General features: G+C 41.2%; 1 protein-coding gene across 3 annotated transcripts in view; it reads left to right on the top strand.

Moving 5' to 3' along the window:
- Positions 1-15,976, top strand: part of LOC118079652 (ABC-type organic anion transporter ABCA8) — a 64,300-nt gene that overhangs the window by 19,902 nt on the left and 28,422 nt on the right. For all 3 annotated transcript variants that reach the window (XM_088661422.1, XM_035104054.3, XM_088661421.1), the window contains exons 9-21: positions 555-687; positions 2,963-3,134; positions 4,273-4,331; positions 6,108-6,218; positions 6,977-7,152; positions 8,300-8,419; positions 10,055-10,193; positions 11,673-11,763; positions 11,896-12,035; positions 12,233-12,352; positions 13,434-13,596; positions 14,135-14,298; positions 15,459-15,586. In XM_088661422.1, the coding sequence (XP_088517548.1) occupies positions 555-687; positions 2,963-3,134; positions 4,273-4,331; positions 6,108-6,218; positions 6,977-7,152; positions 8,300-8,419; positions 10,055-10,193; positions 11,673-11,763; positions 11,896-12,035; positions 12,233-12,352; positions 13,434-13,596; positions 14,135-14,298; positions 15,459-15,586 (1,716 nt within the window). The remainder of the gene's footprint in view (positions 1-554; positions 688-2,962; positions 3,135-4,272; positions 4,332-6,107; positions 6,219-6,976; positions 7,153-8,299; positions 8,420-10,054; positions 10,194-11,672; positions 11,764-11,895; positions 12,036-12,232; positions 12,353-13,433; positions 13,597-14,134; positions 14,299-15,458; positions 15,587-15,976) is intronic.

The raw sequence follows: 15,976 nt of genomic DNA on the forward strand, positions 1-15,976 counted from the left end.
GCCAAGTTACAGGGAACCAGGCAGAAGGCCTTCTCGGTAGTGGCACCCTCCCTGTGGAACACCCTCCCATCGGATGTCAAAGAGAAAAACAACTACCAGACTTTTAGAAGACATCTGAAGGCAGCCCTGTTTAGGGAAGCTTTTAATGTTTAATAGATAATATTCTGTTGGAAGCCGCCAAGAGTGGCTGGGAAAACCCAGCCAGATGGGTGGGGCATAAATAATAAATTATTATTATTATTATTATTATTATTATTATTATTATTATTATTGATTATATTTCCTTTATGCAGGAAAGCATGTTGGGCAATCCCTGCCCTTTTCATTCCCCTCTCTTAAGGTATTCTGAGAGTGAATGTACAGAAATCTGTATACTGATACAACAGGTGCTTGTCTGTATTCCATTCTATTTTAGTCAACTGTGACCCATGCTTCCCTTACGTGGGGCTAGCTTTTAAACAACAGGCAGGCAGCGAGGGGCTCATTACGTTTCAAACTTTTCTTCCTCCAGCTTTGACCCACGGGAACTTAGACGTTGTTCTTTCCCCCCACAGATTCTCCATGTTCAAAAATATGGAGGAAGCTTCACCTTGTCTAGCCTAATGCATGAACCATGCACGTACATCCTGGTTTTTGACAGTGCTTTATATATGTTGCTGGCTCTCTATTTTGACAAGGTCATACCTGGTAAGCATAAGACAAGCGTGCTAGCTGTATAACCGCTGCTTTAAAACAGCTGCATTTGTTTCTGGGCCCAGTTGGAGATGTTTCACACCTTAAACAAATATCTGAAAGGCTTGCCTCCTTCCCCACAGACCCTCTCATCCGTTGACTTTAGTAGTGGTTTATGTTCTTGGTAAGAACATAAAAGAACCAAAGAGCCAACCAGCCCAGCATCCTGTTCTCGCAGTAGCCAACAAGATGCCTGTGGGAAGAAGTCTGCAGAAAACTTGCAAGCAGGATATGAGCACAACAGTACTCTACTCACATGCAATTCCTAGCTCTGGCATTCAGAAGCAGGTTGCCTCTGATAGTGGAGACAGAACATAGTCATTGCAGCCACATGGATAGACTTTTCCTCCATAAGTACAGTGGTACCTCGGTTCTCGAAAGCAATCTGTTCCGGAAGACCGTTCAACTTCCGAAACGTTTGACAACCGAGGCCCAAAGGGCTGGCTGCAAGTTCAGTGGGGGAAATGGAAAAACATGCAGCGGAACCTGTTCAACTTCTGAGGCGCGTTCAAAAATGGAAGCATTTACTTATGGGTTTTTGGCGTTTGGATTCTGAAACGTTCGACTTCCATTGCTCTCATGAGTTTTTTGAGGGGAGGGACATTCTCTGTGGCATCCCCCAAGTTGTGGACTTCTCTCTCCCAAATGGCACTTTCATTGTAGGGTTTCCTTATTAAATAATTTTTTTTTAAAGTTTCATAGAGAAAATACAAAAGTTAATATCTTTTTCCTTTTTTAAAAAAAAAACAACACCAAACCAAACCGAGGCTTTTATCTAAATACAATAAAAACACAAAAATGGGAGAGGCAATGGAAAGACCTAGAGAAAGAAAAGGAAAGAAATAAAAATAGAAAGAAAGAGGTTAAAAGAGAAAGAGAGAAAAACAAGGTTCAGAAAATAAAGGACTTCCAATTCCTCATCGGTCCACTATATCTAAAAACAATTGTCACTTCATCCAATCCAATATAACACCCAACAAAACCACTTTTTATAAACAAACATTATCTTCAATCCTCAAATTCAGATATCAGCGTTTTATTTTATTTTTCACGCAATAAGTCCATGAGGGGTTTCCAGTCTTTAACAAATGTTCGCAATGAATTTTCTCTGATTAAACATGCCAATTTCTCCATCTCAGCTAAGTTTGTGAGTTTTAACAGCAATTCTTCTGTTGTTGGTAATAGTGGATCCATCCATCTTTGTGCATATAAAAGACTCGCAGCCATAATCATGATATTGTAGCAAAGTTCCATAGTCCTTTTCTAACTGTATATCCATAAGTCCCAGTAAGAGTTTCTGACATACACGGGCCTTTGACATTTGAGACGTGCCCTGGTCTCTGACATAGGGATAGGATCCACCCTATTCTTGTGACAATAATTTGTCTTTAACTGTTTTTAAATGTTGTATCTTAAATTGTTGTGACTGCTGTGGGAAGAGTGGGCAAAACAAAAATTATTAGAAGAAATGGCTTCTGGCTGGAAGATTGCATCTCTGCAGATTGCATTTCCTAACCTCTGATTTATTTCTTTGGAATTGACTTCTGTAATTTAGGAAGCCTTGTGATCAATGCCTTTTCTAAGGGAAATAGCATGGTTAGAACACATTACTAGACCTTGTTTGAGATGTAGTAGCTTATATATTCTGTTTAAGATTCTGAAAACATAAGCATTATCCAAAGATGGATTCTATGAAGGTATATTTAAAGAAACTTTGTTAGCTTTTAGGTCCTAGCCCTGCTTTCATCTAGGACAGTTAAGTTTTTACAGAAAATGACGTTTACGGTCTTTAGAGCAAACCAAAATCCGAAACCAACTTCATACTGTTGCTTAGCATCCCACTTTGTTCTGAAATGAGCAGCCATAGTTTCCCAGTTCAGATGAAACACAAAGCTATGCTCAATTAGAGACATTTTGAGTTTAATGTGACTCGTGTGAAGGGAACAGGAAAGAGACGGAGGCGTAATAAGCCAAGATATGATCGCCTGAATGCAACCAATGTATCCATTTGGTTAAAGTTATGTAAACTTGTTCCACAACCACTATTTGAATGAATGACTGTTTTAAGTAAGCCGCAACATCCATGTCCACTAAACGTTGGTCACTGAGACTGTGCTATAGAGAAATAGCAAGGGCTGATAAATTCGAAGTGGGCTACATGTTTAATGCCAAGTGTCAGAATTAACAGAACCTTTTGATGTATAAAACCTTTTCTATATGTGTATCTTAGACAAATATGGCGTCCCCTATCCTCCCTTCTTTTTCCTGAAGAAGTCCTACTGGTTTAAATCAAGAGGAAGCTGTACCAGCACTGCTCTTACAAATGAACCAAGCCATGGCAATATCTTCAGTGACAATGCTGAGCTTGTGCCTCCTGAATTTGATGGAAAGGAAGCCATCAGGTAAACGTTAAGGAGGTGTGGCCTTAAATAATTTTTTGGGCAAATTGACAACAGAAATCCTGCCCCTGCTCCAAGGATCTGTTACGAAGTCAAGAATATTTAGTTTTTGTTTTCTGAGGGTATCTGGGGAGCATTGTTTTCATTCACAAGAGAGCGATGCAGACAGAAATATATACTCCTGTTGCACAAAATGCCAAGGAGTCCCAAGTACAGTGGTGCCTAGCTAGACGAATTTGATTCATTCCACGGGTCTTTTCTTATAACGAAAAATTTGTCTAGCGAATCCCATAGGAATCCATTGAATTTTTTTTTGCCCATAGGAATGCATTAATTGAATTTCAATGCATTCCTATGGGAAACCGCAATTCGCTAGACGAATTTTTCATAAAACGAATTCGTCTAGCGAGGCAACCTCCGCTAGAAAAAAACCTTTCGTTAAGCGGAAATTTCGTTAAGCAGGGCATTCGTTAAGTGAGGCACCACTGTATGTGGATCAGGTTGTTTATTGGGAATGACAACTATCTGAGCATATGCCTAAGAATTCTTTCTACCCATGTGCAGCATTGATAGGGAAGTATTAATAATAAATCTTTATTGCAGTCCAAAGACCCATAGAACAATTTCAGAACAAAATACAGTGAAGACAGCCAACCACAAAAGAGAGAGGAAACCGAGGCGGTCATTGTCTCGGGCATGATGTTCTTTGTTTCTTTTACCTTCTGAAAGAAACTTTGCCACGGCCAGTGCAATATCATTGGACCTGTCGTCCAAAAGATATTTAATATGGGAGGCTTCAGATTTCCCCGGCAGAATTGCCAGGAGGGCTTTGATCAGTCGGTCCCTTGCTTGCTCGTGCTGCCCACAACGCAGTAAGATATGCTTCATGCAATCGACGTCCTGAGAACATAAACAAAGCCTATTCTGATAAGAGATGCCTCTCAGCCTACCATTTAGCACTTCTGATGGAAGTACATAGAGAACTAAGATAATATCCGGCCTGAATTTGAAATAGTTTCAAACTAGCGCAGCTTGACCCTTTCCCATAGAGACGATACGCCGCCAGGGAGATAGTTGTGACTAAATTGTAACTAAAATCCAGTATTGTGCTATAACCATTCATTGTTTCCTAATCCTTTAGACTAAATAACATCAAAAAAACTTACAAAGCGAAGAGCATGGAAACAGAAGCTTTGAGAGGTGAGATGCTTTTCATGTTTTCTCTTCTATTCCATAGCAGTCTGGGGCCTGGGCTGCATGCATGAAACTGTGTGTGCAGGTGCCTACTGAAGGAAAAGGAAAAGCTAACAATGGGTTGTGGGCTTGGAAGCAGAATAAGTTTAGAAGCAGCCTTGGCTATACGTTTGTGAAACATTGCTCTGGAGCACAGAGGCCAACCCTCCTAATTTGCACTGTTAAATGTGGACAAGTAGTCTGTTTTCTTTTTATTCTCCATAGACTTTTCAGCAGGCTTGCCCACTCTAAGCTTTGTGGCTAATGTCTAACCTCCCCTCAATGCAGTTACATTCGTTGAGCGCTGACTGTTATGGTGGGACGAGGCAGTTTGTAGGAAACAATGGATATCACCTCTTCCTTTATTGATTCATGGGCTCACCACTGCCCCATGTTCAACTGCTTCTGCATTCATAAACAGCTAGGAGAATTGCTTCCACTGCAATTCCCTATGAATTTATATACTGTACTGCTTTTCTGTATTACTATGTACAAGGCAGTTTACAGCAACAAAATATACAGCACACACCTTTTAATAATTTGATCCAATACCAACAGCTATAATCAAACATAACTTTAAAATGGAACAACTTAGATGATTGAATATTACTTTATTTGATGTATTAGAATCTAATAGCACACAATAAAATTAACTCACAGAACATCAGCAAATAATAATTAAAGGGAAATTCACTCCTAACAATTAAAATAAAAAATTACTAAACTATGATAAATAAAAATAACTGCAAGTCACGGTGCATAAAATGCCATAATGCATGTAAAAGCATGAAACTGAGAAACAAAGACGCACCCACAATTATTTTTTAAACATCCCTGAGCGTTCCATCAACAGCTTGTGGCAGATACAATGTCCTTTGGCATATGTGCATCAGTAATACTGCATACAAAAAACCAGATAAATTCTGAATCCTTTTATGCCTTTTTTTTTTACTCATTTGCACATGAAACACCAAACGCAAAGATAATCTTCATAAAGTTCATTTGTCACCCTTGAGGTGACATGACTCCTTGACACTGCCATTAACACCCACATATTAGTAGTGGACATCTTCAGGACAAAACCTACAGCTGGGGTAGACAGAAGGTTAATTGAATCCTAGGACTCAGCTATACTGTATAGCTGCAAATAAAATGTTTTAAGTGTGCTGTAAAGTGCAGGTACGCAGGTGGCGCTGTGGGTTAAACCACAGAGCCTAGGCCTTGCCGATCAGAAGGTTGGCGGTTCAAATCCCTGTGACGGGGTGAGCTCCTGTTGCTCGGTCCCAACTCCTGCCAACCTAGCACTTCGAAAGCACCTCAAAGTGCAAGTAGATAAATAGGTATCACTACAGCAGGAAGCCAATAATTCATACAGGTATTGAAAAGTGGAGACAAATGAAATAGATGGACATCAGGACTATACATGCACAGCTCTCTGTACAAAATTTAGGATGGGGGGGGAGGTGTAACAGTGGAAGATTTATTCTTAATTCCCGTTTGATTCCATGGAGAAGCAATACTCTGCAGTATGAAATCCCAAAAATTCATCCGAAAATTCAAATGAGAATTTTGGCACCATCCCTAATGTTTGATGTGATACTTTAGAGAGGAAATTAAAAATGGGGAGTTTTGTAGGTTTACTCAAAAGTGAGATTTCAATGGAACTTATTACTAAGAGGGTTTAGGAATGCAGCCTCCGTGTACCTTGTCCGTTTTAAGAGCTAACATCAGTTCTTCTATTAGGCTTGTCCTTGGATATTTATGAAGGTCAAATCACTGCGATTCTTGGTTGTAGTGGAGCCGGGAAAACGACACTGCTAAACATCCTAAGTGGACTTCTGAAGCCATCTGATGGTACGTATCAGAACTTTAAAATGAAGGAGGCTGCCACCCAAATCCCTAAGATGTTTACATAAGAACAGGAGGAGGTTCCCCTCCTGTTCTTATCAGACCAAAGCCTTATCAAGTCCATCATTGATTTCTACAAAGGCCCATCACACGCCACTGGGAGGAGCATAAAGAGGACATGGGGACAAAAGCAGTTCCCCAGTAGTTAGTGTTAGTCTTCTGATCTAGCCATTGCGACTAGCAGCCACAAACATGTCCAGAACCCCTTTTAAGGCCATTTATGTTGGTGGCCACCGCTACATTGTATGGTGGCAACTTCCATAGTTTAATTACAGTGGTACCCCGGGTTACAAACGCTTCAGGTTACAGACTCTGCTAACCTGGAAGTAGTACCTCGGGTTAATAACTTTATTTCAGTATGAGAACAGAAATCTCACGGCCGTGGTGTGGTGGCAGCGGGAGGCCCCATTAGTTAAAGTGGTACCTCAGGTTAAGAACAGTTTCAGGTTGAGAACGGACCTCCGGAACGAATTAAGTTCTTAACCAGAAGTACCACTATATGTGCTTTGCGGAGAACTGAGATTCATTGTTTTCATTGAGGCTGCAAGGATTCCAAACAACCATACCTAGAATTGCAGTCTAAATCTCATTTCCATTCTTAGCAGGACAGCAGTTCATAGGATATGTTGAAACTTTTATGAGAATTCAAGCAGCCTACTCAGTTTATTAAGCCTACCATGCTGCCTATTTGCTTATGTGTACAGGCTCGGCGACCATCTTCAAGTACAATATATCAGCAAGGGAAGATATGGAACAAATTAGGGAGATAAGTGCTGTGTGCCCACAATTCAACGTGCAATTTGAATTCCTAACTCTGAAAGAAAATTTAAAGACTTTTGCTAAAATAAAGGGGATTCCAAACAATGATATTGAGAATGAAGTAAGTATATATTCACATGGCAAGTATTTCTGTTCCACCTCTTTATGTTCTTTGTCTATTTTCTTTGTAAAACAGGTTCAATGGATTACGGCCTTATCTTTTGTTCTGCTTTGTATTTAAGGTTTAAAGGTAAAGGGTAAAGGGGCCCCTGACCATCAGGTCCAGTCGTGCCCGACTCTGGGGTTGCGGCGTTCATCTCACTCTATAGGCCGAGGGAGCCGGCGTTTATCTGCAGACAGCTTCCGGGTCATGTGGCCAGCATGACAAGGCTGCTTCTGGTGAACCAGAGCAGCACACGGAAACGCCATTTACCTTCCCGCCAGAGCGGTCCCTATTTATCTACTTGCACTTTGATGTGCTTTCGAACTGCTAGGTGGGCAGGAGCTGGGACCGAGCAACGGGAGCTCACCCCGTCGCAGGGATTCGAACCGCCAACCTTCTGATCAGCAAGCTCTAGACTCTGTGGTTTAACCCACAGTGCCACCTGGGTCCCTATTTAAGGTTTACTCAGCCTAATTCAGAGAAAACTCATTGTGCTTAAGTCCCGCTGAAATCGATGGGACAAATTTGTTGAATCCAATTTAAATCCTGTTATAGTGGTACCTCAGTTTATGAACACAATTGGTTCCGGAAGTCTGTTCATAAACTGAAGCGTGCATAAACTGAAGTGAACTTTCCCATTGAAAGTACTGTAATGGAAAGTGGATTAATCTGTTCCTGACGGTCCGCGGAGTACTTAAACTGAAGCGTTCATAAACTGAAGTGAACTTTCCCAATACAATAATACAAAAAACAAGACAAAAATAAACATCGCTATTACATTTCATTAATTACATTCCATTTATAATTGACCCACTTAACGACAAATAATTACAATTACAACAAATAAAGGCTTGGCATATCTTGCTTTGCATGTCATGCATCTATCTCATATATTGGTTTCGCCTTTTAAGTTGCATTACTGAAATAAATGCACTTTTTGACAATATTCCAATTGAGAGGTCGTATAATATTCCATTAAGATTCAAACCTCTCTAAAATAGCGTGTTGCTTTCAACCAACCAAGTGACTGAAAAGCAAGATAGGAAGAAATCTGAAAGAATCCCAACACTCTGGTGCTTGAAACATGTGTTTACATGCTTTACAGGTGCAAAAGCTAGTGACCCTCTTGGATCTCGAAGCCATTCAAGACACGCGAGCTAATCGTTTAAGTGGTGGGCAAAAGCGGAAATTATCTCTTGGGATTGCTTTCTTGGGAGAGCCACAGGTAGGTAAAGCAACGTCAGGACAAAAAGACCCGTTGAACATATTGCATGAACACTCTCCATCTTGTAATGCAGGTACTGTTTCTCTCCAAAGGTATGGAGTGAGACTCCAGTCATGAAACTCCCTAATTTCAGTCTTATCTTTACTTCCCATGTAAATTCCCATTCCCCAAACAATGTGTGTAACGTGAAGCTTTCACATTTAGTACAAGATTATTATTATTTTCCTTTTTAAAAAAAGATATGATCTTTATTAAGTTTTTCAAATAAACACTGATACAAATCGTTTCATTCGTTAATATTTCAAATTTCAGTTATTTCAAATATTATATAGTAAATTTCACAAAAAATAAAAAAAATAATTCTAAGACAAAAGAATTAATAATAATAATTGCGACTTCCCTTCTTCATCTTCTTCTTCTTCTGTTTCTTACTGCCTTCCTTTTCTTTAGCGTTGTCTTTTTCATTTTTCAAATGCAATTTTTCCTCATGTTTTGCAAAAATATTTAACTTAAGTATTTACAAAAAAATTTTTGTACATTGTCTTGTCATATAATAAAAATCTTTACAACGTTTAGTGTTGTTTTAATCATACATCTCACAATTTTCTTGTTCAATATTGTCCTTTAACAGTTCGTGGTGCAGTAGTTGTCTATTTTACTTCTAATTGATCTAATCACACAATTTATGAATGTATTTCATAAATTTACTCCATTCTTTCAAATGGGCTTCATTACCCTGGCATCTTATCCTTGCTGTTAGTTTAGCTATTTCTAAATATTCAATCATTTTATGTTGCCATTCCTCTACTAATGGAAGTTGTTTTTGTTTCCACACCTTTGCCATGAGGATCCTAAAAATCAGAAGTTGTTCAGAAGATCCCAGTCGTTGCATAAAGGAAAAATTTGTAATCGTTTTTGTCTATATCTGCTCCGACCATCCGCATTTACTTCAAGATTAGCTTCAAAAAATTTTTTTAAAAAAACAATTATAAAATTATTTTCCCTTAAACGTTTTTTTTAAAGCCGCATAACTCTGTTTATATTGTTGTGAGTTAGCCCTGCATTGAGCAAGGGTTAAAATGTAATGGAGGATGCAACTGTTGGAATAGCCAGGCCAGCTTCTTGGTGAGTTAACGGCCCTGAAGTATGGGTCCTTAGGGTAACAAAGGCTTTGTGCTAGAGGCCAAATGAGTGGCTGCTGGTGAGAAGGACATGTACCAGAGGTATGTGAGAGAGAGAGCTGGGCTGGAAGCAGACAGCAGGCAGAAGCCAGAGAGTGAGAGCCATGCTTGATTTCTGTTTGAATCCAAGCCTTTGGCTATGGGAGAAGCAAGACCTTCTGGGGTGGCCTATCCATTGTAGGCTCAGGTTGTATATATGTGTAAATAAACCATATATTATAAAGGCACCACAGTCTTTGCTGTCCCTCATCCCAAGGAAAGTGAACTCTGGGTAAGTTCCTAGAATCCCTGGGCTCTCGCACCACTCGGGAATTGGGGTGGCATGCAACAATATCATTGACCCAATTGGGTTGCCATTAATTCTTTTTAAAGAATCCACCTCAACATGGAATGCTATGTGCTAATTTCTCAATGTTTCCGAGTCTTAAAATGCAATCGCATGTTCTGCCTACAGGTCTTGCTATTAGATGAACCAACTGCAGGGCTGGATCCTTATTCTAGACACCAAGTGTGGGCCCTCCTGAATGAGCGCAAAGCAGGTCGAGTGACTCTGCTCACTACTCAGTTAATGGACGAAGCTGATATTCTTGCTGGTTAGTAGAATGCCTCATGGTAAAAGCAGTTTGACAAGTATAGCCATGAAGCGAGAGAGAAATAACTGAGACCACGTGACTTGGGAACTTCAATGTATTTTTAATTTTTGTTGGAAGCCTCCCAGAGTGGCTGGGGAAACCCAACCAGATGGGTGGGGTACAAATAAATTATTATTATTATTATTATCATCATCATCATCATCATCATCCTGCACCAATCTGCACTATCCTTATTTCTATCTGTTGGAACAAAAAGCTCTTCCATTGGACTGCGTAAAGGAGGTGATCCACATAGCATCCTAGATGATTCCTTCACATCTTCCACTATGCTGTCATTCACCAAGTTCCTGTTATTCCAGGAGTAACAGGCATGCTCAGGACTAGCCTTGGAAATTCCAATACCTTTGTGAAATGTCAAATTACTATTACCTCTCCAACTTCTGCTTCACTGGCTAAGCCAGGCACCCCCAACCTGCGGTCCTCCAGATGTTTTGGCCTACAACTCCCATGAGCCCTAGCTAACAGGACCAGCAGTCAGGGATTATGGGAATTGTAGTCTAAAACATCTTGAGGGCCGAAGGTTGGGGGTGCCTGGGCTAAGCGTTTAATGCAGTGTTTCCCAAACTTGGGTCACCAGCTGTTTTGGGACTACAATTCCCATCATCCTTGACCACTGGTCCTGCTAGCTAGGGATGATGGGAGTTGTGGTACAAAAAAACAGCTGGAGACCCAAGTTTGGGAAACGCTGGTTTAATGTGGTCTTCACAGCTGTTTGAGGATGACCAATCTTTTCTCTCATTCTATCACCTTCATTAGCTTTTGGATCCTTTCCCTATTATCTGCTGCTTCTCTCTTTGCATGACATCAGCTGCCCTGCCCTAACAATTTACATGTGATTGTAAAATAATCTGTACTGGGAGGACAGGTGAAATAATCCCTCCCATCACTCTGCGGGACAAGTGTTTGCATTTTCCAAGCTTGGCTCCACCTGGGCTAGAAGGAGTAAATAGATCTCTTCCAGCTGAGCCTTGATCAGCAAGTTCTGCCTTAGCTGAAATGTGTTTTGTTATTTCCTAACTTATTCTGGGATCCTGATACGTAGCTTCCTTTAGATTGCTCCTTGGTCTCCAGCTTTTGACTTGCTCCAGACTGCTGCTTGTGACCTGGGCAATTATGCTGATTTACCCTACTACTCCAACGAAATAGATTTGCTTGCAAGATCTGCTGTGACGATTGTACAGCTTGCCTGTTTGTGTGTGCAACAACATAGCTCTGATTCGTGCATGTAAACAAACAGGACCGTTTGAAATGAAGCCAGCATTTCGGGAACTCATTTTATTTTCCGCATCACCCTTCTGAATTTCAGCTCACTGCATATCCCCTTCAGATATTTCCTGCTTCTGGTTTGCAAATGGGGAAGAATTTGTTTCTACAGAATGTGATAAGTAAAACCAGAACTTTATTTGTTTTTCCTTCCAGACCGGAAAGCATTTATCTCTCATGGCAGGCTGTCTTGTGTTGGTTCATCTTTATTCTTGAAGAAAAAATGGGGTGTTGGCTATCATTTAAGGTACTTTGAGTTTGACAATCTTGTGCTGCTGTTTCTTTCAGCAGAACTCTTATGGTTTTAGTAATGTCATAAATACTTTATTCAGAAAGTGAATCATTGGTGTCCATCTAAATCCATTTTGAATACGAACAGGATGCATGTAAATGAGTTGTATGACCCCGAGAGAACAACATCCCTGGTCAAGCAATACGTCCCTGCTGCCAAATTATCAGGACAACATGAAAATGAGCTGAGTTATACACTGCCCTTGGAAAACGTGGATAAATTTCCAGGTAATTATCGTCTTGAATATGTAAACGTTATCATTGCTATCATCTTTGAGTGTGCTACTAATGGAGATGTTCCTCAAAATGTTACTCTGGGCTGTAAGTACAATAAAAAAGGAGTTGCAGAAGGCTGTAATGGAGATTGGAAATGTTAATCTTAAACTAGAAGTAAGCACTTGAGTTTCTTTCTCCCTGTCATGTAGATCTGTTCTCTGACATGGACCGCCAGAAAGAACTAGGAATTGTTAATTATGGGGTTACCATGACAACTCTGGAAGATGTCTTCTTGAAGCTGGAGGGAAATGAAATGATTGATGAAAAAGGTAACATATTGTTCCAAATAACATACTTTCTAGTAGTGATTCCCTGATATGAAGTTTGGGACCATATCTCTTGTTGGCATCCAGCTGTCTTGGGAGCATACCCTCCAACATTTCTCCTCTTTTATAATAATAATGTCTATACGCCACCCATCTGACTGGGTTGCCCAAGCCGCTCTGGGTGGCTTCCTATATATATATATATATATATGTGTGTGTGTGTGTGTGTGTGTGTGTGTGTGTGTGTGTGTGTGTGTATCATAATAAAACATATTTTGCTGCATTTCTGGGTGTTAGACTAGATGACCCTCGGGTCCCTTCCAACTCGTAAGATTCTATGATTCTATAAAACGTTTTAAAACTTCCCTATATAGGGCTGCCTTCAGATGTCTTCTAAAGGTTGTGTAGTTACTTATCTCCTTGGCTTGGGGGGTCAAATAACTCCATACCCTCCAACATTTCTCTGATGAAAATAGTGACGTCCTTAATAATAATACTAATACTAATAATAATGTAAGAATAATTTTATTATTTATACTCCTCCCATCTGACTGGGTAGCCCCAGCCACACTGGGTGGCTTCCAACACATATAATAAACATAATAAAACATTAAACATTTAAAACCGTCTCTATACAGGGCTGCCTTCAGATGTCTTCAAAGGTTGTGTAGTTGAAGATGCCTTCAAAGGTTGTGTAGTTACTTATCTCCTTGGCTTGGGGGTCGCATAACTCCATACCCTCCAACATTTCTCTGATGAAAATAGGGACACCCTAAGGAAAAGAGGGACATTCTGGGATTGAATCAGAAACCTGGACAGCTTCTGTGAATCCAGGACTGTCCCTGGAAAAGTGTTGCATTACAGCTGCCTTTCCCTGTCTTTTTGGATCTGGGAGTGAGAGCTGGGATGGTTTATCAATGACATCTGCAGTAGTGGTGGCAGGAAGGAGGGCTGGGGGAAGAAGGGGATTGACTGACCCAGCATCAGAAGAGAAGGGGAAGAAGTCTGAACTGAGTTTGCATAAGCAAGTAGTCTCTCCTTTGGCCGATACCTGATTTTGTGCTTTTGAAATTTGATTACGAAGAGGGGGCAAAGGGTGCTGACGAAATGGAACAGGATCTGCTACTGCTCTCAGACACGGGAAAGGCAACCATAAGCGGATCAAAACTCTGGAGGCAACAAGTTTGCGCCATCGCAAGAATGCAATTTTTAAATCTCAAGCGCGAGAGCAAACTCTGGGGAACGCTGTAAGTGTCAAGATAATTGCTTAAAAGCCATCCCAATCTGGGTTACTGTATATGCAGCCCCCGCCCCCCCCCGGCCATTGACATGGATCTTCCTCCACCCTGAAACTACTCTATCTCTCCCTCTCTCCCTCTCTCCCTCTCTCCCCCCCCCCCACAATTCCAATTTTGCAACCACAATTGTACACTATTTACACCTTCACCCCCGTTCCCATCGGGGGGGGCAGCAGAAACGGAGGGGGAGGAAGAGGCATGGAAATGGGGGTGCAAGGGGCACTTGGGGGTGCAAGGGGGCTGCAGTCTAGTGAAGAGAAGCAGCTTCAGAAATGGGGTTGGGAAGGTGGAAATGGGGATTAGTAGTTGCATGCGGTGGGAGGGGGCTGGTCTACAGGAGTACTGAGGAGGGGGGAGAATTGAGAGGTTAGCAACGGGGGATAGGCTGGTTTGGCCAGTGACAGAAATGGGGCTGCTGCCACTAATAGATTCAATACCAGTTGTGATCATTCTCATTTGCTTAATTGCTATCCTTTCTTTATTACAGGCTGCTCCTTTTTGGTATTTTGCTCGCACCTTTAGTCATCCAGGTGATGTTATTTGCTATTTGGGGGAACCTGCATTGTGCAGAGCTACACCCTGGGCTTTATTTTGAACCAGGAAAGGAGTCTTTCCAGGGGTCTGCTGGACTTCTGATCCTTAATGATACAGGTGAGACTGAAGAACAGAATATTGAGATCTCCCCCCGCCATTAGGTTTTGACTAAGAGCCAACATGCCCATACCCTGAGGCCAGGCTGGGAAAACCTGGGTACAAATCTCTCCTCAGCATTAAGCACAGTGGTTGAACAATAATCATCTCTTACTCCAATATTGTCTCAGTGTTGTGAACAAAATGTGGAGAGAGGGAACCATGTATACCAGCTCTTTGGAAGGAAGGATAGAATACAGTCATACCTCGATTTAAGTACGCCTCGGTTTGAGTATTTTCAGTTTAAGTTCTCTGCGGACCCATCTGGATTAATCCACTTTCCATTACTTTCAATGGGGAAGTTCGCTTCAGGTTAAGTACGCTCCAGGTTAAGTACAGACTTCTGGAACCAATTGTGTTTGTAAGTGAGCCTGCAAGTACTCCCTTGGGTTTAAGGTCTTGTGCCATGACCCCTGCAGGCCCCAAACACAGCTGTCAAGTTCTCCCTTTTTTTAAAGGGAAATTCCCTTACGCTGAATAGGCTTCCTCGCGAGAAAAGGGAAAACTTGGCAGCTATGGCCCCAAATCCCCCTGCTCTGTCTCATTGCCCCATTATACATCATGCTCCTCTATAATGTTAGCTTTGGGGAGTGTGAAGTCCTCCTCTGAAGAGGATTCCTCCAGGGCTGCCTGGGATACCAGATTGTGGGAGGTATCAAATATTTGCTTACAAAATTTTTGATTACAGCCGACCAGGAAATGGCTCTTCAATGGTTGCTTCACATAACTGGGTCATATCATGTAGCCTGGCACTACTGGCAGTCCTAAAACAATAAGACAATTTTAATATTACCTCAATAGTTAAAAAACAAATAAATTAAGAATTTGGGGTGGAATTCAAGATTGCACTAAGGCGATTGTTCCATCTGTGCTCATCTCCTCCTCCATGCTGTTTTAGGGGTTTCTCCCCAAACTTCCCTCCCCTCGTCAGTTTGGGGAGGGTGGGGGAAGCCCATTTGTGCTAGTGGGATAACACAACCCATTTTAGCATTTTTAACATTTAGGCATTAAATGTTACCCAAAGATAATTCAAATTCTGTATTACACTTTCTCCTGTTTGAGAAATTAAGATTCTACCATAGTCCTCTGGTCATTCTGTGAATCCCTTTTTTTCTTTTCAGGTGCAAGCATTGACAATTTCATCCAAGCAGTGAAGAATCAGAATGTCCTGGTAGAAGTTGTCTCTGGCAAAAATGTCAGTGACCAGCTAGTGCACAATGGGGCTATAAAGGTAGCCCTTGAAGACAAGGTAACTTCAGTTATTTTTTGGTGCAATCAGTGCTATTTTTCTAGAAAAGGAGGTGCCAGAACTCATAATTAACACCTCCCTTGTTTTCTTAAAATGGCAATGGTGCTCACCTGAGAGGTGCCAGAACTGAGTTCTGATGGGGGGAAGCCCTGGGTGTAATCCTAAGTGGTGTAAAACTGGGGGTTAAACCCATATCAACTGTCATCTTGTGCCAGCTTGTACAGGGGCGGGGAATGTGAGGGCAGACTTATTCTTTGCATCTCCATGTGGTTTCCTTTTTTAATCTTTAGCCCTGGATCGCTGGCTGAAGGGGGTTAAGATCATGTGAAAGTGGCTCCCTGACAGAACTTTGACTGTCCTTGTTTCTTCATAAAAGCAATACTAGAAATC

This window comes from Zootoca vivipara, chromosome 2 (genome assembly GCF_965207765.1).
Source record: "Zootoca vivipara chromosome 2, rZooViv2.hap1.1, whole genome shotgun sequence".
NCBI lineage: Eukaryota > Metazoa > Chordata > Lepidosauria > Squamata > Lacertidae > Zootoca > Zootoca vivipara.